The following is a 24,344-nucleotide window of genomic DNA, read 5'->3' as shown; positions in this document are numbered from 1 at the left end:
AATCACCTTTATTGTATGATAATTTCAGACAGATCATTTATGTCCATGCATCACATTGCCCTATAACAAATAGTCACGAATACACACAGTGAAACAAATAGTCACGAATACACACAATGAGGGGGCTGACATATCAAGATCATTGTTCAAGGTCATGGCTCAAAGACCCATGATGCCAAAGAAAGCCATTAAATGGAACTTCAAACAAAAATCTGAGGAATTCAATAATGAATGCGAATACATGATAATGAGTTGTTGTTGGTAGATAACTTTAAGGAAACAACAGAAGAAAAAACAATACAGGTAAATCCTCAGTGTTGTTTTCTGAAATGCTTGAATATCTCCGTTATATGAAAGCATAACTGAATTATGAACAGCCATTCACATTTATCCTCGTTATTACGCAACCAAAATAACAAATTACCTCTTTCAAATGGAAAATTTGTTACCTCATAATAAGGATTATATTAGACAAAAAGATTTATATTTGACGATCATTAACTTGTTCGCAGTCGCTGGGTTTGTTTTTCCATTTAACGTTAACTTTAGGCTGAATTTTGATTTGGTCAAATTATCAAGATAAATTGACATCTTTATTTAAGATGAATGCATATGTATTTTACCAAATATCTAAATTACAATTAAGTGATACAAATGTACATAGTTTCTTTTCACCTTTAATACTAGTATTTATTTCTAAATAAAAAGTAACACGGCCTTAATATATCAATTCTTCCTATAGACACCTGGTAGTATTGATCAAATCTGAAAAGGTCAAAATCTAAGTATTCCCAACACGATAGTTTTAGTAATTAGTTTCAGTGTATACAACGATTATAGCACACGGTTTCTTTTGTACATCAATCGCCATGCGTCAATTCTCTTTCTGTATTACAGTATGGGTTATATTTCCACAAATGCAATTTTCGCAAGCTTTAATAATTTATTTGTGATAAATCATTCTACAAAAATCATGAGCAAACATTATAAATGTGTGCATAAATAAAGATAATTTTGTGCTTAATGATTTCAGTGACGACATAATTTGTTAAAATTTCGTCAGAAATTCATCGAACTTTGCCTTTTGCGATTCAAGGCTATCACCAACATATACATCATGAACAGTGTCAGCTTGTAAAAATGTTTTTGTTCTATACGTGCATTTTTCACAAAGACCATAGGTATTTTTTGCTTCATGCCATGATTACAATAGGTTTCTTAACATTTTGTCTTTCCATTTATATCTAAGTTCATCATAGATATTGTCACTTCCAAAACCTTAACCATCATATCACAACCAACATTAATCGCCGATCCGTTTTCAATTCCTTTGAATGACATGGTTCACATGGAAAATATGTTAATACTTGTGTATGTATGAAAACAAACATGGATATTCTGAGGTAATACGTATACATTTATGGTACTCAAAAAATAGCAACGTGGAAAACGTTCTCGCAAGCTCACCGTACAATGGAAGCGGTTCTTTTTTATTTCTAGGAAGTAACCTTTCTCGACTCAAACTCCCTTTGGACTCTCGACCATCCAAAGAACGCTTGTAGCACCTTCACGACGACTAGCTTGGCGGAACTGGCAAAATTGTCGTGGTTTTCAAACACAAAGTCCACCATATCTTCTAACGTGAACTTGACAAATGTCAGAGTCTGGTGCTCGAATTTGTCCTTTGGTCCGCTAGAAAAGCGGTCTTTCAGGTTGTCGGCACTGATATGGTTTTCTGGTTTGATCCGATCGTCCGTCAGGTCCACGAACCCGCACAGACCCCACTCGTGGGTGTCAGTTTTTAAATAGATTGTGGTCAAACAAACGGCTTCTGTGTCAGATCCAGACAACTCCAGACCAAGTTCTTCCCGTAAACCGCGTACTGCAGTATTGACTAGATCCACTCTTCTTGAAGAGCCCTCACCTTTGATGTCAGGAGTTGATGCGCTTTCCACGGCTCCACAAGTAAAGGCACCAGGGGCAGACATCCCGGCACGTTTTGCACGCTGTGGAAACACGAAGTATTGTGGATTCCCTGGGCCTTCGTCTGTCAGGATAGCCACATGTAGCCCAAATGTATTGCTGAAGAAAGGATTGACATCAGCTTTGTTTGGAATGGCGTCTTGTTTCTGTTGTTCATTTAGGCTCATCCAAATTTTCCGCATTGCTCTGTGGTGAACATATTCTGACTGCTTAAAGAACATCTCGACTCTCTGACACTCATCCTCACCTGGGCGAGCAAACGCTAAGCGTTTCAAAGCCACTGTAGGGTTGTTGTCAATTATTTTGTCTTTTGCCTGTCTGCTGAATTCCTGGTAATTTGCAATGTATTCTTCTTCTTTGTCCCAGTTTTCGTACCTGTCCCTGCACGGTTTAGACTCTACCTGGATGGGACAACTCAAGTCGTCGTGTTGGTACCCGGATGGTCGTATTCGGGACTCGAAAAATCCTTTCTGACTTGCGTCTTCATCTGTGCAAGAATCTGCAACAAAAATGTCCGTTTTGTCCATGAACCCACATGAAAATAATTCTCCTTCGTCTGCTTCCGATAAATACGGGTTTTTCCCTCGATAGAATTTCTCTATAACATCTTCCGCCGTTGGTCGCTTTTCGGGCGTATCAATCGTGCATTCTATAATTGACTTTGCAATGATATCGTTGGGATCTCCGATGTATTCTTTGGGGATAGACGGCGTGGGAAGTTCTATTTCATCTTGTATACTTGATGAAGACAGTTCTGCCAGTGGTTTGAGCCCAGATACTGTAAATAGCATGATCAAACCAAAGCAGTAGACATCTCCCTTCCTGTAGTCGGTCATGGAGTGACTTTTACCACTTTCCAAAGACGAGCGGAACTCTGGTGGTCCCCACCTTATGTTCACAAATCCGTACCCGCTAACTTGAGAAACGGTATTGTTGTCGGACATCACGGAACCATACCTTGTCTGCTGCTTATCAATTTGGTCATCCTGCCATGCCAAGCCAAAGTCGGCGATTTTAATGATGAACTTGTTCACGTAACCTTGGATCAAGATGTTGTCCGGTTTCATATCTCTGTGGACAATCCCCTCTGAGTGAAGATAACTCAGTGCACTGGCTATCTGTTTCCCGACATCCCAAGCCTTGCCCAAGGAGAGACCCTGCCTCTCGTGGCTCTCCTGCTGAACAATGTATCGGTACAAATTTGTTGGAATGTACTCCATAACGAAGAACATACTTGGTACCTGGAACATCTCTCGTACTTCTTCGTCTCTATTGCCTTCCAGTATCCGCTTCAGTTCCTCCTCAGACTGCACGTACCCCATCCCCCGATACGCTATGATGTTTTCGTGGCTAAGATATCGCAGAAGTCTAGATTCGCGGGCTTGGTGCTTAGCCTGTTCCTTCAAAACTTTGATTGCAACGGTGGATGTTCCCTTCCATGTTGTTTTGAAGACGCTTCCAAAGTTCCCAGCACCGATCTTTTTCCATGGAACATCTAGGTCCTTCAAATCTAGTGTAGAGATTGTGTCTTGTTCAGAAGAGACTTGCAGGTCTTTTGCTTCTTCCTTGATCGTCTGCAAAATCTCCAACGATTTCTTCAGCTTTGGAATGGTTGACCCATGTTCTTCATATAGAGATTGTAGAATGTTAAGCAATTCCTCGATGTGCCGGTCGATGTTGGATTTTTTGTTATCTCCACCCATTTTTTCAACCTGAAATAAACATGTACTGTAGTATATACATGTAGTATGTCTAGAATGAAAACAAGACAATCTCTCGAAAATCAACATTCCTGTGGTGATCTTCCATTTGAGAACAGCTGAGTATGCCTAATCTTTAAACGTTCATATGTGAAAAAGGTACATTTTCATTTGTACAACTGGGTTTAAATCAACTGTGCACCCAAGTATACAACCGACCGACGGTATCGTAAATGAAAGTGGTACATGTATAGCACACATTGGTACATTGTATAACATCTGAAGTAAAATAGATATACTATAGTACAATGTATAGAGAGAAAAAATATTATCTCTGATTTGAAAAAAAATATATATTATATCTGCATCATGCAGAAAATAGTCAAATATTAAAACTTTGAAATAAAGTGTATATTTGCTAAAGGTGTGTCAAAACTATTTTTACCTCGGAATCTCTATAGGCCTATGATAATTATTTAAAAACATAACTCTACCAAGGTCACTTCTTTATCGATTTCTTAAAAGTAACTAAATAAAATACTATTGTAGGAAGTATTATATTACAAAGTGGTTGTCAAATACTTTACTGAATATAAACCAAGTGTTCAAAAAATTAAAGATCTGCATTCAGTATACTTTAGTTAATCTACATCTCTCCAAATCCCCCCTTTAATGTGATAAACGAAAAAATTATAGAGATATTATTGCAAGAAAAGAGAATTGACACTTACATTTGGCACGGAAGTATATGTTTGAGGGAGTGTCCGAGTGCATATTTAAAATTTACAATTCCGAGTCCACAACAAGAAACAGTTATGTCATTATTATAATATTATACAAGAGAAAGACATGCCCATTGATAGTATAAAAATTGCATTAGTAAATGACAAACAATATTGAAGTTAAAATGAGTACTAAAGCATGCTATCATTTATAATGGGTGGGTCCGGAAAAAAACCCATTCTCGATCAGCAGTTGAAGCAAAGCAATTTATTGACTTCATATAGCCTTATAGGCCTTTTATACATGTTACTACTTAAAGAAGACCTTTTTGATATTTAAATCTTTATTTCGTTTTAAAGATTACATGATCTCACCTCTCATATTTCTCTTGTCCTTTGTTATGCTACTTTCATTTTGAAAGAGGGGATTCCGGATTCCGAAATATTTTTAGTACAAATTCATTTTTTAGAAATATGACGTCACTGCCCCGCGGAAATTGAATTTGTAAACATTCGCGTTTTTAAATTGTCCACACGACTGGCTTCTTGACAGTTTCTGGAATGTGATTCGGTACAGAAAAACAAATGTGTATCAGCTAGGGGAAAACTGAACAAAGATGGACAAAGCATCTCGGGCAATAAGAAGGTAAGCAAATTAGGCTTTATAAGATAGGAACAAAGGCATGCAATTATGTTTGTATGACAAATATATCATACATGTAGGACTAGGCCATGTTAATCATACATTCATTTTTTTATCACATATTATATATCAAGTATTTTCTCAGTTATGTTTTTACTTTTATCAACATATCTGTTTTGTGAGTTTTGACTGGTACTCCGGGCTCTAACGTATTTTATATTTTAATCTCTCCCTTTTAAGGAGTGGTGCCAAGTTGAGGTCGCTTGGATCAGGGGGAAGTGCTGATTTAAATGTCATGGTGTCAGAATTAAAAGATATGCGAGAGAGTGCCAAGGGCTTCATGAATGCACAAAACTCAGGTAATGAGGAGCTTTTTACATAAAGCAGCTTTTGATTTTGTAAAATCATTATAACATGTACTAGTTATGAAAAAAAAGATGTTTGCCTACTAATTCATGTGTATAATACAGTAAATGATAAACGCTGCCCATAAAGTAATCTAAACAGATTCGTTGACACTGGAAAAATTTGACTGATGTCACTTTTCTCTTTTGAAGAGACGTGAGTCAAAATTGTTCAGTCTCGACAGAGAAATATATTATAACAGTATATGCTCTGTCCTAAGATATCCTCAGTTCACATTTTGCCTAATTTCTCGATATTTATAAATACCTCAGGGTTCAAACAATGTTCATTCAAAAGTATTTCTCAGTTAAAAACACCCCCTCTAGCTTATCAGGCTTCAATACACAGCTAAAAAAGGTGATGTCTATGGGGATTTTGTATTGCAGCAACCCCGGATGATAACGTTGAAAAATTACGCAAGGTATTCCGAGGCACTTCCGAATGGAGAAAAGATGTAAACATTCCCCATTATAAATCTCCGTAATAAATCTGTTTTCTTTCCTGTGAATTTTTGCGAATGAAAAATGATAATCATGGCTCAAGCTGGACCAAGATATTGTGTCGCAACCTTGCACGGCGTATCGGACTATCCGCATACATACCTTATTACATCATTCTTTTTACTGATACTAAACAACTTAAGATTTGTTTTTGCATTATTCATGTGTGAATGAAGATATCTTGGAAATTTTGCCTTTCATTGATTTCAATTGCACTTCTTTCACATGTATGTATATACTTTATTCGTCCAAATGTGCAGCAAAAATATCTTGGGACAGACTATATATAGTTAGTATTACGTCTCTGGTCTCGACGAATCTCACTGATTTTACTGTTGTACAAAGTTGTAAGTTTATAAACATGATAAACCAAAATAGGATAGATTTTGAAGACTTTCACAATTAAGTGTAAATCTTAATTTTCCCTTGTAGCATGTCAGGATATGATGCGATGGGCGGCCAATGAAGAAAACAGGGCCATTCAGGTTTAACATACTAGTATTCCACAGACTATGTTGATCAGTTTTAACAACAAAGAAATTCGTTTAAGAAGAATGATTTTTATTCAGATTATTCGATCTTCAAAGCTTTTTGAAAAATAAAACTTTTAAATAAAATTATTCCAGTTTTACATGTTTTAGAGTAATGAATTTTAAAACTACTGTACTGATCATACCCTACTTAGCAGAAAGGTAACTCCAACTAAATCCTGGGTTTACTCTCATGGTTTACTCTGGGTTTACTTCGGTTTTACAAGAGTGGACCCAGAGTAAAACCAAAGTAAATCCAGAGTGGATTCTGAGAGTAAACCCCGATAAGAGGTGTTCCCCTGAAAGCAGACACTACATATGTTTTTGGAATATACGATGGGCAAGAATTACAGGCAGTAAGATGGTAAGATACAAGATGGGTCTGCTTCACACTTCAGTGCATATAGTTGACCCCAAAAGCAAACCCTGAGTAAACCCAAAGTAAATCCAAGATGGACCTAAAGTAAACCTGTTGAGTGAATGCAAATTTTCCAAAAGCAGATCCAGAGTAAACCCCAAAAGTATAAACCTAGGGTTTAGTTGGTTCTGCTCTGGTATTTGGTTGGCTCTAATTGGTACCGTATTAAATTCATTTATATGCATGCATTTCAAACAGAGTAGATGTATCACATGTTTAATTTCAGTTTTTATCATGATTCGGTAAGTACCCCTGGTATTTAAGCTGGGATAGTGTGTATAAATTAATAGGCTCAGTACTGCCATGCTTCTAAGAGCAAGCACTATTACACTTCAGAAGAGTTTGACTTAATAATATTTTTATGAAAGATTATTGTAGAGAATAACAGTTATTTTATTATTACTTTGTAGGATGTAGCCAACCACATTGCAGAGTTAAACCTTTTGTGGACAGATGTACAGAAAGATTTTATTGGTTGGTATTGAATAAGAAATACATGTAAATGGTAATATACTACCGAATAGGCAGGCATATGCTACTTTAATCATTGAATGAAATTATATAACTAGATTCACAGGTAGTGCGCTTTTCAAAGTAATGTTTAAAGTTCACAAGGTTTGCTTCTCATAATTTTATGCAAAATAATTGATTCCTCCACATTTAATTAGCAATACAAAGTATTTACTAGTATTTATTTGTGTCTGACCTTAAATTCATAGTAGCATATATACAAATATATATATATATATAAATACCTTGAGATCTAAATGACCGGTGAATTACTTATACAAATCATGATACTATCTTTATATTTGTATAAATTACTTTATGACTATATATTATATGCACACTGTTCATATGTTTTGACATACTGATGTACATTTTCCCGGCTGTTACAAGTTCATGTATGTGTATGGACTGTTTTTATATGTAGAATCTATCTTTTAGGCATTTCTATCTAATATCTGTAATCTTGTATGCCCTCTGGGCCCAAAATTGGAAATAAACTATTATTATTATTATCATTATTATTATACAAATTTGAGCATGTCAATTGACACACACTTCGTCATTTGATCTTCAAGACAGTGTTCTCCTTCTACAAGTTAATTAAAGTATAAGAGGGAGAAGTGAGAATGTTTTATGAATACTAGTGTAAAACTGTTTTTTGATCATTCTTTCTTTTTATTTTAAGGTCATCTGAAGGAGTATAAGCAAATGTATGAGATGGTGCTGGAGGGGGAAAAACATGTATTACAGGCCAAAGATAACCTAGTAAGTATACTGGTACATATAAATAACATGGGGTATCAATATTGTCTGTAGTTTGTTGTCATGAATGAATTTATTAGAAATATATATATGTAGTTTGCAGTTGTGCAGGCTACAAGTTTTTAAAGGATCTAGGTTATAGCTGTACACTAAATAACATTTATTTGCAATACACCAAGATACACTACACAGAGCAAAGTGATTACAAAAAATGTCAATGAAAATAGTTCTGTAAATACCTAATGTCAAGACTACATTTTATTGTTAGTGTATCAGGTTATGATAGATAAGATGATCATTGAGGTAGAAAAATTAACTGGATCTCCTTCTTCAGAATAACTATGAGCAGAAAGAAACCAAGCTGAGAAAGGACCTCAGGAAGGCAGAAAAGGTCGGTACACTGTATTACATTCAGCAAATTCTGTGATATTAAAATTTCAGTATCTCAAAAGTGAGTGGGAGCATTTTCAGTCATCAGTTCTGAAGATAAATAAAGCATGAGATAAATCATATCAAAACACATGAATAAAATTTTATTCTTTTATCTACAGAACATGTGTCACTGTATTTTTCATTATTTGATCATAATTTGATAAGGAGTAGAAATAATACCCAGTAGCATTAAAACCATCAACTTATCTATAACCATTGATTACATGTAATTACAGTCTGTGTTTGACATTGATTACATGTAATTACAGTCTGTGTTTGACATTGATTACATGTAATTACAGTCTGTGTTTAACATTGATTACATGTAATTACAGTCTGTGTTTAAACCCAAATTCATTATGTTTTGTGGAAGTGGTAAAGTATGTCTGATGTTGTGTTTTCTTAGAGTTATTTCCCTTTAAACCATCACTTCAATATTGTTTCTTTTCTGTTATTTCACTCTTTCCTCAGAATGTCATGTTAAAAAAACCAGAATCTCATGGCCCATTTGAAGCTGGTTGCTATGAGCTAAATTATCAAGTTTTTTTTTATTAATGATATTTATTGTTGAAATAATGTCTGCATTTACGAGTTCTTTCTTATTTCAAATTGACATTGAATTCTTTTCTGGACTAACACCAAGCATGTTCAGATAATAAACAGTTTATCCTTGAATTTTGCATGAATGAAAATGCATGTTCTTTTATAGACATGCATTACTTAGTTATTATTGTCTCAAATGTAGACACATTGTTCTTTGTGTGAAGATGTGATAGTGTGGAGGCTGTATATTTTAAGCCATGTCGCATGGTTACCACTTGCAGATACTGTTCTTATAACTTAGTAGAAACAAATTTCATACCAAAGCTCATTCAACAACTATAGATAATCAGTGATATTAAACTTCTGTCTTATACATGTTTCGGTATATAAATGTACTAGTCCATGTATGTATCACAGAATATTGTATTTTGAGTAACATTGTAGGTATGTAATTGTTCTGTGGATGAATGTATTGATTGCTTTTTGTGCTTGATTATGTAATTAAAAGACCAATGACTCTGTTTTTTGCAGTTTTAAATTTTTGACTTTACTAACAAATTTCAGAGAAGTAGTGAAGCTGATATAAGAAATCTGGAATCCAAATTACATGAAGCCCAGATGGAAAGAGAGAAAGCTGAAATTGAAGGTGAGGTTTGTAAGGGGAATGGGCACTGAGGAATAGAGAGGGGCACTTAACAACAGCATAAACCTTTATGAGAATCTAGCACTGTCCAGCTACCAGGGTACATGTATTTATATTTGATAAGACTTCAGTTATTCATGAAATGGAGAGCTAGAATAAATATAACAAAAGAAACACAGGAAAAATATATATTTTTCCCCAATTACCAAATTTTTTATTACATGTACAACCATATGCCTCCTCTTGCTTTGAGATAAAACGGATAAGTGTGTTAGATTCTCTTGTTTTTTTTTTTAAAAATCCTAAATCTAGTTTTTGAGACTTATTCTAAATTTACTAGTAGTTGTAAGGAAAAAAGAGAATAAATGTACATTTGAAGTTCTAAATTTTTGTGTGCCTTGTATTGCAGTCACAGAGAGAATTCGGGAAAATGAAGCTGTCAAGATGATACGGCTAAAAGAAGGGTTTGTGCGAATTGCTGAGGCCTATGTAGAACTCGGCAAGAAGTGTTCCACGGTGTTTCAGGCTCAAAAAGTAATTTCTTAATCAATTTGCGTCCTAACCCTAAAGAATTGCACAGTGAATAATTTTATCGCTAAAAAAGTTAATAATTTCCATGTCAGATGCCTATGAGTGAGGGTAAATATTCAAGAGAATTTGTAATAGAAAGGATAAATGTTTAATTTTAAGAGGATATGGTTTTTGTTCCAAGCACATTTATATATGGACCATTTAATAGATACAAAATGAACAGTTGGTTTAATACATTTCTCAATTAAAACTGGAAAATTTCCTATTTTATGACAGGATGTTGCCATGGAGATTCCAGATGTCCATGGAAAAGAGTTGGAGGAAGTCAAATATACAGGTAACTGGATTGCAAGTTTCAATATGATACATACATCTACATGTGATGTAAGATATCCATCTGATTTAAATGCAGATCTCTACAACAGCGCAAAGTGCACAGAGATCTGACAAAACCCATTGAGAGTCATGTTTAGTGACATCAGAATGAACTTACGGTAATTATTTGCATGTAGGATAGATTTATTAATGGATGGTAACATTCTTAAAATATCACTTGCAGAAAAGCTTAACTTGCCATCCGATTGGTTGAATCAAAGTTCATTCTGATGTCTTGGAATTCAGGAGGTCTCCGCACTTGTTATGTTTATATTTTAGATGTATGTTGTATTTTCATTCATGTTCATTCATGTACAAATGTATACACAGGATCCAGTAAAACCCAGAACTACTTGTACAAAGCCAAGGAGAAGCTCCACAGCTACCGGCGGGAGTCCTTCCGACTCAACCCCCCTCTACCGTTCCCCTCCTATCACTGCCAGGACAAAGGTGAGAGGAAATGCATGTATTTATCTTCAGGTGTAACAGCTCTGTTTCATTGGTTTGAGTTTGCTCTTGTAATAAACATTTCAAACGACATCTGATAATACTTCTCGTTGTACATCTGCATGTTTACATTATGACAGATGAGGAAACTGATGATCCACCCCCATACTCCCCGATAAAAGAACCGCACCCACAGTGGCAGGATAAATTAAGTCATGTAGAGTCTGTCCCACAGGTCAGTCCGAGTGTAGAGTCTGTCCCACAGGTCAGTCCGACCCCTCCCTGCCCCACCGCCCTGTATCCAGCACTACCCAGCAAGGAAAGCCTTGACCACGCCCTCAGTGCCGTGAAGTTTTACTGAAGCAATCCAGAATATGGAATTACCGGTATACTTTTTACGGACTTGCCCTTTTACATTGACAAAAACTAACTTTGAAGCAATCTAGAATATGGAATTTTTCTCATGTACTTTCCAATTAAATTGACAAAAATCTACAAAGTGGTAAGGGATAGATGGGGTACTTGTAATTTATTTTTGTGAAACCATGTGGAAACTTTGTTTTTTATCCCTTTGATGCAGGCAGACTTTTCTGTTGATCTTTGCTTGTTCTGGGTAGATACCTGGCTGTGATCGTTGATCTTTTGAGTAGTCTTTCTTGTAACTATTTATTTCTATGAATTATTGTGCTGTTTTTCTTGTCTTTTATAATCATTCTGTCTTTTGTAGTTGCATATGCAATACCTATTTTGATAAGTTTGATATTACTATTGTACCTTATAGAACTTTCTTACATCTCTTTTGAGGTCATTTACAAATGATTTTTTTATACTTAAGGTTGAACAAATGCTTTGTTAATTTGTAATGCTATTTCTTTTTTGATATTTTACTAAATGTCACCTTTTAGATGTGTCAATTTGACATATATACAGTAACAGAAAATTAAACTTACTAGATTGAACTATTTTGATTAACAATCATATGGATTTATAAGGAAATTTTCACCAGAATTTCAGACAACATAGAGAAATAAACACTAGCTAACTTTTTTTCTTCATGTGTTTAGCTGGTATGGTATGTACAAGCAATGTTGACTTTCCCATTACATGTACTTTTGGACTTTGTTTAGTTATTTGAGATATATTACAGTATGAATGGGATCAGATTTGTGATTTTTCACTCAAGAGTATCCTAGTCTTACAATATTCCCACTTTCCCATTGTATCATAGTGTTCATTTTGAAATCCGTGGACCAGGACCCAATCATTGGCAATGATTAAGTTTATTTTTTATCACCTTTTTATGCCCTTTTTGAATTTCTTTTGTTGCATGCATGAGCCAACATGACAATGCATACTTTAACCTATTTCTTTGATGACTTACCTGTGGAGAGACAATTTACATGTATTTTTTAGATAGTAGGTTAGATATACTCACATCAATTTTTTTTTTTGATATATGTACCAGATTTAAGTTAAGTGGTTTCCATAACTTTTGACAGTTCATAGAATTATGTTTGACCAGTGTACCTGTAGATGTTGTTTGATTTGATTTGACATAAACATCATTGTTAATCCCACAAAGGACAAAGGAAGTTCAGGGGTGGGGGGGGGGGGCTGGTCTGAGGTCATTGACCAAGTGGCACCTATCCAAAAGAGACCCCACTCCCAGGGATATTAGTTTTTCCCAGGTAGCACTAGTTGGACTTCAGGGGGCTATTTTATGTACTTGTAAGTAAACTTCACCAACCGGTGTGTGGTATATGTGTAATTTTATGTACTATATATACTTTGTACATGTTGACTTTAATTTATTACTCAGTACCTGGCGTACACTTGTGTTTAAAGCCTGTGTAATGTTTCTATTGGGTTTTTATAGAGCTGCATTTAGCTGAAAAACATTTATGGAGATCAATTGCTGTGTTTTTGGTGCTATTTTTTGTGCTTGATTTAATTAGTTTCATGCATTTGTATCAATTTTACTTTTAAAAATGATTAAAGATATGGTTGCATATAACTTTTATTTTTTTCCGCTTTCTGTCAAAAACATGTATATTTGTTAATCATTATGATTCAAACATTATAGATGAAAGAATTCAGATTTTTAATACATGTATTTGTTAATTGTAATGTATTTTAACATCCGAGTCTTTTATCACTCATTGTGTTTAATGTAAAAAAAAAAAAAAAAAAAAAAAAAACACCTGGTATATTTAAAAACTAAATTTATCTTTAATCATTATTTTAACTCATTGTATTTAATGGTAAATTTATCATTTCATCTTATAGGCCTACTGGTATATTAATTTTGGAAATAACATCAGCACATTAATTATCCAACACTTGTAAACATTTGACTGAGGAAATGCAATTCCCATACTGTGTTTTACCATTTATATTGTCATAACCCTTTGTTCAAAAAGATACATGTATTATATCTGAAATTTTTTCATGCAATGAATTTAATGTCAAAACTATAAAATGTATTTTTCATCAGGTTTCTTGAAATATTTTAGCTGGTGTTACGATTCTACACATACATCACCTCTCTTTTATCTTTGTTTGAGTTTTCAATGGTTCAGCACCAGAAAACCTGTTTTTATGTTGAGATATTTGAAGAAACTGTTTTTCATTTTTTAACAATCAAACAGACATCAATAAATTTCATTTGCATTATGTAAAATGACTTGTTTTTGATGCATTTTAATGAATTTACATATACCATATAAAACATAGTTAATATTTATGTATCTTTATTTTTATATACCATATAAAACAAAGTTAATATATATTCTGACAACACCAACATGATCAAAAATACCAATGCATAAAAGTGAATATTTGTTGAAGAAAATAAAAAACATCATTATATGAACACATTCATTTATAATATCAAACTGATAACAATTTTACCTCTTAATATATGGACATCACAAAATAATTGCGATAATACATAAATAGCAGAACACATCAGTTAAGCTGCAGTAGCGATCAAGAAAAAATATCAAAACAATCCCCATACAGGTCCTTTGGAATATCACGAGTGTTTAGAAGTGTATGTTAATCCCGTGACATTGTGCATGTCTCATCAGTATGACACCTGCTGCTCCTCATACTCCACATAACTGTAACATTTACAGAAGTACTTGTAGTCTTCCCGAGTTACTCGCCGTGGGACGTAAATGTACCAAGACAGCACCGTGGCCAGGAGCCATCTGTCTAAGGTCAAGGTCGGGGTCACCCACAGGATGATCGTGAAAAAGATGAGGCCAGGGTGGGGGAACAAGTTCCACAGGTCAGATGACGCTGGTGGTTGGACATTCCTCCTCAGGGTACACAACTGTCAGTGGAGAAGTAAGATATATTTCATATTTATTGGTATCTAATGAATAGTAAGATTTAGCTGCAGAGCTGTAGCTCTACAGGGAAATTTGGATTGACAAGCTGATCTTTTAATTAGAGGAAGAGACCTGCAGCTAAGTTGGTTCAAATGTGGTTTAATTTAGAAATGATATTGTGATATAAAAAAAGGTCTTACTAGAGTCAATATTGGTATACACGAGGTGTGGACATGGTGGAAGAGGTGTGAAAACGTTAACTGATATTTGTTCAGCCGACAGTAATCGTATCAGATTAACCGAAAATGACATTTTTTCCAATCAGATCATCCGTAGAAATTACAAAGGCTTATATAGTAAATGGATCGGTGTTCTGATTTTATATCAGATTTAATAACCGAATTATCAGATTAACCGCAATCAGATTAAGTGGAACCCTCTGTACTTTGTATATACACTTTACATGCAGCTGTTGGACCTTAAATAATAAGTTTTCTTGTATAATAATTAGCTTTAGCACTGGTATTTGAGTAAGTGGAGTTGAAACAATAAAGATACCTGACTGATTTGAAATCCATGTGTCTGTAATATGTAAACCATATTTTCTAGGATGACCATGGCCCAAGCAAACATGTAGACAAGTTGAAGAAAGAGAACCAGTAAAGGGTAGGCGGACACATCCCAGAACCAGACCGTCACTGTAGGAATCGGGGTCCAGTGAGTCATCATCAGCTGTGAAGTTGAATTGAAACTTCATTACTACTTGGAAAAGTCAAACGGAAAAGTCATTAATCTTTGTAAAAGTTAAGAGCTGGAAAAGTCAAACATGAGAATATCATTGGCTGGAAAAATTAAATGGAAAGTTTTCACCTCTGGAAAAGACAAATTATAAAGTTGTCTAAAAAAAACTTTTCATTTGCTGCATGGGGGGAGTCAAAAATTATTTACTTCATCTGTTAGCCCTAGATTGTGGATTATCCTTCTAGTTTAGTCAGTAGAGCGTTGGTTCTTAAACTGAAGGGTCTTGGGTTCGAGCCATCTTCCCAAGTCAAGAGTTTCTGATCCGATCTGCTCTACATTTGTAAGAAGCTGCTGAGCAGATCAAAAGACCTTGATTTGGGAAGATGGGTTTAAGCCTAGTACTCATAATCATTCCTCCTATTCTAGTACATGAGTTTATTCCTAAAGTTTTGATTTTTTAGTTGTTGTAATATTATTGTTAATGTTTAAATAACATCTGAACTGACAGCATTTGAAATGACCTATATGCAAATTCCCTCCACAATTTGATTGGGGGGGGGGGGTCTTCTCTTTCTGGGTTTGTTACCAAATGGATGTTCAAATTCGAAAGTGTTTGCACAATATACATCTTGCTCTTTCAAATTAGTCAATAGATCGTCTACTATGAACATGGTAAGGATTTGACATCCTTACAATTCATGAACATTCATGCATTTGCAAAACATTAGAATATTAACTTTGAATGACCAAAATTTCTTTGTGTCAAATCCCTTTTGAAAGAAAAAATCGCTCACATAATTTAATGTTAAGAACTTACCATAAGAGCCAGTGATGAAGTAATAGTGTGTATTGGTCCATATATTGGTGTGATGTCCACTTTGCTCTTGTTCTTCAAGTAGCCCAGTAGTCGGTGTTGACAAAGAAATAGTAACAGCAAACCAAGATCGTAGAAAATAGCTTGCAAAACTGACTCTGCCAAAAGAAACGTAGTTTTATAACCTAATTAAAGTGTTAGAGAGAGAGAGAGAGAGAGATCTCACAGAGCATACCTCGACTTTGTCCCGCGAAGAATGGCAGCTTCAATTGATATCTTCCATCCCATCTTAAAAACTTGAACAGATCAACGATACACTTAGTAAGTGTCAAAACTGACACAAACTGAATAACTTTAGTGATAATGCCCATTGTTTGTTTACTAACTTTTAGTTTCACTTTGATTGCCCGATAAAATGCAAATAGAAGACGATGCAACCGTTCCGGTTTAAGTTATGTTATACTTGTTTGGTTTGAGAAACAATTATGTAAAGACAAAATTCAAAAAATGTACTGAGCACGTGCTTTCATATATAAAGAAAGTTTATTGACAAAATATAACTCAACTCGGCAAAAAATTCGTCCAGCTGTCCCCATTTCTACTTTCATTTTCATTTTGTCTTTCTCGTGTCCAAAGTTCATAAAATGCCTGGAACTAATCTACCACGGACTCTTCGTAAACTAGTCGCAACACAGTTCAGCCCGAAGTTTAGAGATGTTGTTGCTATTGCTGAAGATCCGATGCCGCAACCTGGTGATGGCGAAATTCTGATAAAGAACAGGCAAGTTAAAAAAAAAAAATGTAAAAAAGTAATCTTAGTATATTGATCTACATACCGGTCCTTCAGAATGAGGTCAGGGGTATGTAGATTTTCTTATTGATGATTTATTTAGAATGCCTCTTAATAGTTAATAAACAAAAGAAATGTTTCCCTGTGTTGTAATATTAGGACCTAAAATTTTCATAGAATGACTGATTTTACAGGTATGTAGGAATTAATGCCTCAGACATCAATGTAACTGCAGGAAGATATGGCCACCAGTCTAAAATCAAGCCGCCATTTGATATTGGTTTTGAGGTAAGATATTAAATTGTCTATACTTGAGTGATAGTTAAGTAATCATCAATTACACATTAAACGATAAATAAAGAAAGAAAATAACTTACCTTAAAGATAATTATGCAGCTATTATAGATTAATAGAATTAATATTTTTTGAAATAATGAAGGACCAGACAGGGATTAAAATACAGCCCCCTGAATCTGTAGTAATTAAGATGCTTTACCAGCTGAGCTACATGTACTAGTATGTGGTGCCGGATGACAGGCAGCAATCAAACCAGACAGCATGACCATCACAATAAAAACATGTACAGACAATTTTTAAAGTTTTCATGAAAGCATCAGCCAGCTGAAACTCTGTTTGATATTGTAGGGACTTGGAGAAGTTGTACAGGCCAGCAAAAACTCCCCCCTCCCTGTGGGTCAGGCTGTCATGTATTTCAATCACGGAGCCTTCAGTGAATACAAGGTTTGATCTTTACCTGTTAACTTTAATCCCTTTGCTTTTAAGGTAAATAAATATACATTTAGAGGACATACTTGTTAGTACAATATTTCCAGCAGGATATGATCAAGCAGTATATGATATGTCAATCCACCACACGTCAACCATTGTCAGATCTACATATTACACATCAACTTTAAATAGATTCCATTTTTTAATTAGCTATTCAGCAGCTTTAATCTAATTACATGTATTTTGAAAACAAGAATGTGTAGTGATATTGTTGAAGATGATAGTTTTCATAGTGTGAGCTTAGAACCTTGTTTACAAGACCTTGGATTATTGGTAGGAAGTAACTACTGTATACAGGGTTATTTTTGCCCCATGTTATTTTCGTCCTTCTACACTTGCAAAAGCTTTGCCCCATCTTGAATTTGTATATAATTTGAGTCATTGGAATTCGCCCAGTCTTAAATTCACGCACAGTGACTGGTAACGAGGGCAAAAGGGGGCAAAAAGGGGGCAAATATTTCCCTGCATACATTATCTATTTCTTGCACCAAAAGAAGTTAAAAATGACACTTGTTTCTAGTGAAATATGTGTAAATTGCATAGTCTCAGTGCAAAATCCAGACAAGTCTTGTACATTTCAAAGAGCCATGGCTGAGTGGCCAACAATGAAATAGACAGGCCTACTTCACATTGCTGTTTGACAAACTATCCAAAGTCCAAGCTCTTGTTAAAATGGTTCTAATCAGAATGTCTCATTGCAGGTATTGAAAGCCAGCCGAGTATTTCCTATCCCCTCCCCGTCGCCCCAGTTCTTGCCCTTCCTAGTCAGTGGAATAACAGCCTCGGTATCTCTGGACAAGGTAAGCAGTACCGCCACCAACTCAGATTCCCCATCAACCCTTTTGTATTTTTTAATTTACAAGAAAAATATTACATAGTTGTATAAAATGGGTTTAAGCTGTTATTTTGCAAATCTGTGCATGTTTTACAAAGAAAAAGGTTTCAGAGTGATAAGACTGTAATAAAGATATGGCTTTATAGGGAAAATAGTAATTCTTACCATAAAACATTGAAATTGATAGCTATATTTCACCTCGCAGTCTCAGAGTTATGCTTTCTATGTCTTTGAATCTTAAGAATATAAAGAGCAACAAATGATCAAAAACATGTTAACAGGTTATTTTCAGTTTGACACCAATTATACTGTTTTGTGTACAGCCATATATTAGAAGAAATCTACATGTTAGTGTTCCAGTATGTTACATGTATTTCAAGAGAAATAATCTTTGCTGTTTTATTAGGTTGGTGAAATCAAAAAAGGAGAAACGGTCCTTATCACAGGTATTGATATTTCATCAGCTGCATTTACATAATTATTTCAACAATATGAAATTAAAACAATGAGAGATCATCTTAATATGTTTAAGTTCATGCATGCACAGTGTATAGTTTTCTTTTAGCTGCAGCAGGAGGCACTGGAATTATTGCTGTAAGTTCTCCTTATTCATAACATCTTCAAAGTTTTGTTTAAGCCTCAAATCCTCAATCATTAAATTATACATATATATTTTTATTTTGATCTAAAGATTTTGAATTATATACACTGACTGGCCATTTGATTTCATTTGATTTTTGACGTTTCAATAGGTACAGTGGGCCAAACTTGCCGGCTGCCATGTTATAGGAACTTGTTCTACAGATGCTAAAGTAGAATTCCTGAAGGTATAAACTATACACACATCAAGACTTGAATATAACATATACAGATATAGCGAATTTATGGCAATAACAAATTCTTATTCATGTCCTGCTAAAGTTCTCAAAGAAACCTATAATGGAAAATTGCTGTATATAACAAAAACAGCTATAACGAATTAACGGCTATGCCAAAATAATTTTCAGACCACTGCAGGCAAAACTGTAACATATTTTATCCTTTATATAACAAATATTATCCATAGCAAACTTCATTGAAGATACATGCAATTTTAAGATGCATTTATAAAGTACTCAAATTCAAAAGCAATGGATTTACTTCACTATAGTAATACATGTGAAATATTTTTGTATAAGCGCTTTAAAGGCATAATATACAATAATTAAGCTCTTTGTCAGGAATATGAATAGTATATGAACAGACATAAATCATGTTGCTTAGTGTGCTTCTGTAGCTAAAATATATTGCCAGAAACTTTGCCAAGGAAATTCTTTTTTGAGATCGAATAGATTGATTTAACAATTATTTTTCAAAAGTACATTTTAAATTTGTTATACATGTATAGGTTTAAACGTTTCATTTAATCTTACAATAATAAATCTATCCAAAAGGGGTGATGAGGTTTACTTTTACCCATACACCGTGATCAGATTTGAAATGGTGTTAGAGAAAATTGAATGTCACTGATTTCAAATGCAAACATTAGGGGAAATGTACCAATACACTGAATGTAAATATTATTTGTTGTTATTTCCTTTTTACAGAAAATTGGCTGTGATCGTCCCATCAACTATAATAAAGAAAACTTAAAGGAGGTCCTTAAAAATGAATACAAGGTAATCTATATCATAAGGAATATTGTATGACACAGTTGACTAGAAAGACCAGCAGAACATTTATTGTACTCCTCTAGATATCATACCATGTATGCAATATACAATGGTGATAATAATTCTATAAGAATATGCCATTTACATAAAATTTAATATAAACAGTAACTGTTGTTTCTTAGATTTACCGGTATGAAATTTTGTACCATTGTGAATGCACTTTCAATGTTATAATATGAAATTCTATATTTGATTTTTTGTAGGATGGTGTTGATGTAGTATATGAAACCATTGGTGGAGAAGTGTTCGACATCTGTGTAAATAGGTAAATCTTGCTTTGCATTTAAGCATTGAATGCTTATTTTTGGCTGTTGTCAGTCTTATAACACACCAAGGCTATGCAGACAAATTATCATACCATGTTTTACTAATATTTATATTCATATTGATGTTTATTTGTATGAAGTATGTGTGTATCATTGCTTTAGAGCCTTGAAAGCCTTTGTATAGAGAAATGAAACATAAATTGAACAGTCATTTTAACACGTTATTTTAAAATACATGTATTGTGCCAGAAACTTTGTCCAGAAAAATCTTTTTTTTATTAACAAATAGATATGATTTAACGGTTATTTTTCAGAAGTACATGTATTGTACATACCAAATTGGTAATTTCAGTTTAAACGTTCCATTTAATATGACAACAATAAATATACTGGTATTCAAAATGCATTATGACGTTATATTTGTACTCATACGTCGTGAAAAGCTAAGTGTGTTTACAGGAAATTGAACACTGCAGATTTCCAATGCAAACATAAGCTGATAAGGGGAAATACACACTGGAAGTTAATATTTTGTTTAATTCTGTCTTGTCTGACTAATTCAAATACTAACTTGTAGCTGCAGATCTGTAACTTTATGGGAAAATTAAGGTTGACATGCAGTAGATGTAGATGTCTTTCCCACAGCTACAGCTAGCTAATTTACAGAAGGCAAATAAAGCTGTACAGTGGGTGGTACAAACACAAGTTCTGTTTGTTGCTCTTTAAGACAATACAGAGTAGGTGTTTATAATCAGAGTGACTTCCCCTTATTCATATGAGAAATGAAATATACAGATATTCTAATTTTTTTCTTCAAAAAAAGTGTATAGAGTTTGTAACCATTATATGAATTACCTTTCCTTCTGAAACAACAACTTCTTACGATTATAATTTTAGCCTTGCAGTAAAGGGCCGACTGATTGTTATAGGGTTTATAGAGGGTTACCAGACAGAACTCGGCTTTAAGCCTTCCAGAACAATGGCTACTATACCTGTCAGGGCAAGTTCATTCAACAATAGTACTTTTTTGTCTAATAAAGTGTATACATGTAGTAGAATTAATATGTAATTAATTGATGTAATACTTTCAGCTGCTGAACAAATCCTCAAGTATAAGAGGATTCTTCTTGGAACACTTTATGTCCGATATCCCTCGCTATGTCACTAAAATGATTCAGCTGCAACAAGAAGGCAAGCTGAAAACCTTCGTAGACATGGGAGAGAACTATGAGAAGGGACCATTCCGGGGCTTGGAGAGCATCGCCGATGCTGTGGAGGTAAGACCTAATGTCTCATCCTGTATACAGTAAAACTTGCTTAAAGGGTACCTGTATATAACAAACTATTAGTTATACTGAAGTCATGTTTGTCCCCTTAAATTATATGTCTTAAACCTATAACACTTTATTGTAAATCATAAAGAATGTCAGTTAAAAGGAATTAAAAATAACGTTTCAAATCCTTTCTGATCAGTGAATGTTGCTGCTGATGTACAGGGTGTCAACTCATTCATGCATGTAATTGTTTTGTTATCAACAACAATATTTGAAAATATGAAACATATTGTAGTTAATATATGAAAGTGTCATCAATTATTGGTCTTATTCTAGCTCTTCTACTGGCTAGAACTTTAGCCTAGATCTTTAAAATTTCACCATACATAGGCAGCATTTCAGGGAAGAAAAAAAAACAACTTTGAAAAGATGAAGATGTATGCATGGTCATTAAATTTAATAGAAACTATGTATGTAGTATAAATGTGGACTGTCTCATTGTCTTGTGTTGCTTTACTTGCCACAGTATCTGTACACAAAGAAGAGCATCGGGAAGATTATGGTGAACATTGATGGAGGTCAAAGCAGCAAGTTGTGATCAAACAGGTGCGTCCCTCAGTGATGTTGCTCACCTGTTGAACACTCGGGTGTTCTGTCCACCTGTTCTGTTAGTGATAGACTCAATCCACGTAATGTCAGACAGAGGCTTGTATAACTGATAGATCATCTAAAAAGAAGAAATGAAGGAGTGATTTAGTGAATTCAATGCAAATGAATAAATGAATGTATATATATGTGTACTGATTTATATATATGTACTCAGGAAATGTGTGATCATGAAATAAAATGATTAAGTGAGGAGGCAAAATGATATTTGTTTTTTTTTAAATATATTTATTACGAAAATTAATTGGAATTCATAGCTCTGTCGAAACTGACAGGACTGAAATCTACAAGCCCCGTTTATCCATGGTCGAAACCTTTACAATCAGCAACCTAAGAAAAATCACGGACTGCATGAAATAATCATGATGATATCAGACTCAAATTCTCATAGAAGACGATTTGACTGCTTCTTTTATCCAATGCACTGATGTGCATTAGCAATATTTTAGTTAACTTTACTTACTTTTTACGACTAATTGATTTAAAAAATAGCGATCATTGCAGAAAAAAATTACATAACACGCTAATGCGGGTTATGTATTTTTAACCGGGTTTTCCAACGGAAAAATCCGGTTATTAAAATGGCGGGCGGGCAGCTGCCAAAAGGGTACCCTCATTGTACGGATAACTCCTCCTACAGTTTTCAAGACAGGAAGTTGTTCTTTTGCAGATCAATTGTACATATATCAGAGTTGTGCATATTGCTAGGATTTTGATTTCCGATAATTCATGAAAAAAATACCAGCTTTTGAACCTAGTCATTTTTTGGCAAAAAATTGCATATATAGGATACCTTCATTGTATGGATAACTCCTCCTACAGTTCTCAAGATAGGAAGTTGTTCTTTTGCAGATCAATTGTCAGGCACGTAGCATCGTTTTTGAAAGTGTGGGGGGGGGGGGGGGGGCAACTATGCTTCCAAAAAAATTCTTCCCTACCAAAATGTTTTTTCCTCCAAATCATGAAATTCCTAATCCGTGGGAGGGGGGGGGGGGCAACTTCAATTTGACTACTCATTTCCTTATTTTCATATCAATTTTTTACTAACTTCCAAAAATGGGGGGGGGGGGGCCAACTCCATTATAATTCATTTTTTTATATGTAAATTTTAAAACAATTGTTGCTGCGAGAAAAAGTGGGGGGGGGGGGGGGGGGCCTGATGCTACGTGCCTGATTGTACATATATCAGAAGTGTGCATATTGCTAGGATTTTTGATAATTAATGAAAAAATACCAGCTTACAAACTTACTCATTTTTTGGCAAAATATTGCATATAGGGTACCTTCATTGTACGGATAACTCCTCCTACAGTTTGCAGGATATGAAGTTGTTCTTTTGCAAATCAATTGTACTTATATTAGAGGTGTGCATATTGCTAGGATTTTGATTTCCGATAATTTATGGAAAAAAAACCCAGCTTTTGAACTTAGTCATTTTTTGGCAAAATATTGCATATAGGGTACTCCATTTCACTGGATACGGGTTGACTTGGATTATGGATACAGTTCACATAAATGAAAAACCGGTTTGCTGTCACATTGACAGTTTTTCACTTGTTTCTGCATTGTCGCCACCTTCATATCCCGCATGAATCCATGAATCACCAAAGAAACGTTTTATTGTTTAACTAAGTTAGTAAATGATATGGTAACTTTCAGTAATAAATGTTATTACATGGAAAATGTAAGTCGCATGTAATTTCTCATTTTTCATTTTTAATCAAGTTTCATCATGGAGAGGATTCTCTCTCTCTCTCTCTCTCTCTCTCTCTCTCTCTCTCTCTCATTGGCATAACCATACAAATTAAAAAAAAAAAAAAGGTATTAGCAACCACAACCCACCAAAATTCGAAATTAAAGATAGTAATTAATTTGGTAAATAATTAAATCGGATCGAGGTGTACATGTAAGTGGGTGTGAAAACTTATTTTTCAGATAATAATTAAAACACACACACGAAAGAAAAATTTTGAAAACC

The 24,344-nt window shown here is 34.4% G+C and overlaps 3 protein-coding genes across 3 annotated transcripts; 1 reads left to right on the top strand and 2 right to left on the bottom strand.

Moving 5' to 3' along the window:
* Positions 1 to 918: 918 nt before the first annotated feature.
* Positions 919 to 4,864, bottom strand: LOC128175901 (serine/threonine-protein kinase dst1-like). The gene is made up of 2 exons (XM_052841773.1): positions 4,781 to 4,864; positions 919 to 3,695 (listed from the first exon to the last, which is right to left on the bottom strand). Exon 2 carries the CDS (start codon positions 3,684 to 3,686, stop codon positions 1,497 to 1,499), a length of 2,190 nt encoding a protein of 729 aa, XP_052697733.1. The 5' UTR covers positions 3,687 to 3,695; positions 4,781 to 4,864; the 3' UTR covers positions 919 to 1,496.
* Positions 4,865 to 4,890: 26 nt separating this feature from the next.
* On the top strand, positions 4,891 to 22,568 carry LOC128175909 (uncharacterized). The gene is made up of 24 exons (XM_052841803.1): positions 4,891 to 5,051; positions 5,289 to 5,407; positions 6,386 to 6,438; positions 7,312 to 7,375; positions 8,097 to 8,176; positions 8,508 to 8,564; positions 9,713 to 9,794; positions 10,201 to 10,325; positions 10,599 to 10,659; positions 11,028 to 11,147; positions 11,285 to 11,356; positions 12,209 to 12,216; positions 15,150 to 15,196; positions 17,019 to 17,112; positions 17,470 to 17,565; positions 18,315 to 18,413; positions 18,855 to 18,894; positions 19,014 to 19,042; positions 19,201 to 19,275; positions 20,035 to 20,106; positions 20,364 to 20,425; positions 21,324 to 21,426; positions 21,518 to 21,703; positions 22,227 to 22,568. The coding sequence occupies exons 1-24, from the start codon at positions 5,023 to 5,025 to the stop codon at positions 22,296 to 22,298; spliced, it is 1,845 nt and encodes a 614-aa protein (XP_052697763.1). The 5' UTR covers positions 4,891 to 5,022; the 3' UTR covers positions 22,299 to 22,568.
* Positions 13,913 to 16,656, bottom strand: LOC128175907 (nurim-like). Its single transcript, XM_052841788.1, has 4 exons — positions 16,270 to 16,656; positions 16,038 to 16,192; positions 15,038 to 15,211; positions 13,913 to 14,481 (listed from the first exon to the last, which is right to left on the bottom strand). The coding sequence occupies exons 1-4, from the start codon at positions 16,403 to 16,405 to the stop codon at positions 14,230 to 14,232; spliced, it is 717 nt and encodes a 238-aa protein (XP_052697748.1). The 5' UTR covers positions 16,406 to 16,656; the 3' UTR covers positions 13,913 to 14,229.
* Positions 22,569 to 24,344: the final 1,776 nt, after the last annotated feature.

The sequence above is a fragment of the Crassostrea angulata genome, chromosome 1 (genome assembly GCF_025612915.1).
Source record: "Crassostrea angulata isolate pt1a10 chromosome 1, ASM2561291v2, whole genome shotgun sequence".
NCBI lineage: Eukaryota > Metazoa > Mollusca > Bivalvia > Ostreida > Ostreidae > Magallana > Magallana angulata.
The sequence above is the reverse complement of the archived record's forward strand: the minus strand, read 5'-3'. Positions and strand labels throughout refer to the sequence as shown.

Coding starts and splice junctions, on each gene's coding strand:
- LOC128175901 (XM_052841773.1), bottom strand. CDS start 3,686: ATGGGTGGAGATAACAAAAAATCCAACATCGACCGGCACATCGAGGAA.
- LOC128175909 (XM_052841803.1), top strand. CDS start 5,023: ATGGACAAAGCATCTCGGGCAATAAGAAG. Junction 10,660..11,027: donor GGAGGAAGTCAAATATACAG/GTAACTGGATTG, acceptor ATGTATACACAG/GATCCAGTAAAACCCAGAAC. Junction 11,148..11,284: donor CTATCACTGCCAGGACAAAG/GTGAGAGGAAAT, acceptor ACATTATGACAG/ATGAGGAAACTGATGATCCA.
- LOC128175907 (XM_052841788.1), bottom strand. CDS start 16,405: ATGGGCATTATCACTAAAGTTATTCAGTTTGTGTCAGTTTTGACACTT. Junction 16,193..16,269: donor CTTCGCGGGACAAAGTCGAG/GTATGCTCTGTG, acceptor TTCTTTTGGCAG/AGTCAGTTTTGCAAGCTATT. Junction 14,482..15,037: donor ATGGATTTCAAATCAGTCAG/GTATCTTTATTG, acceptor CTCCACTGACAG/TTGTGTACCCTGAGGAGGAA.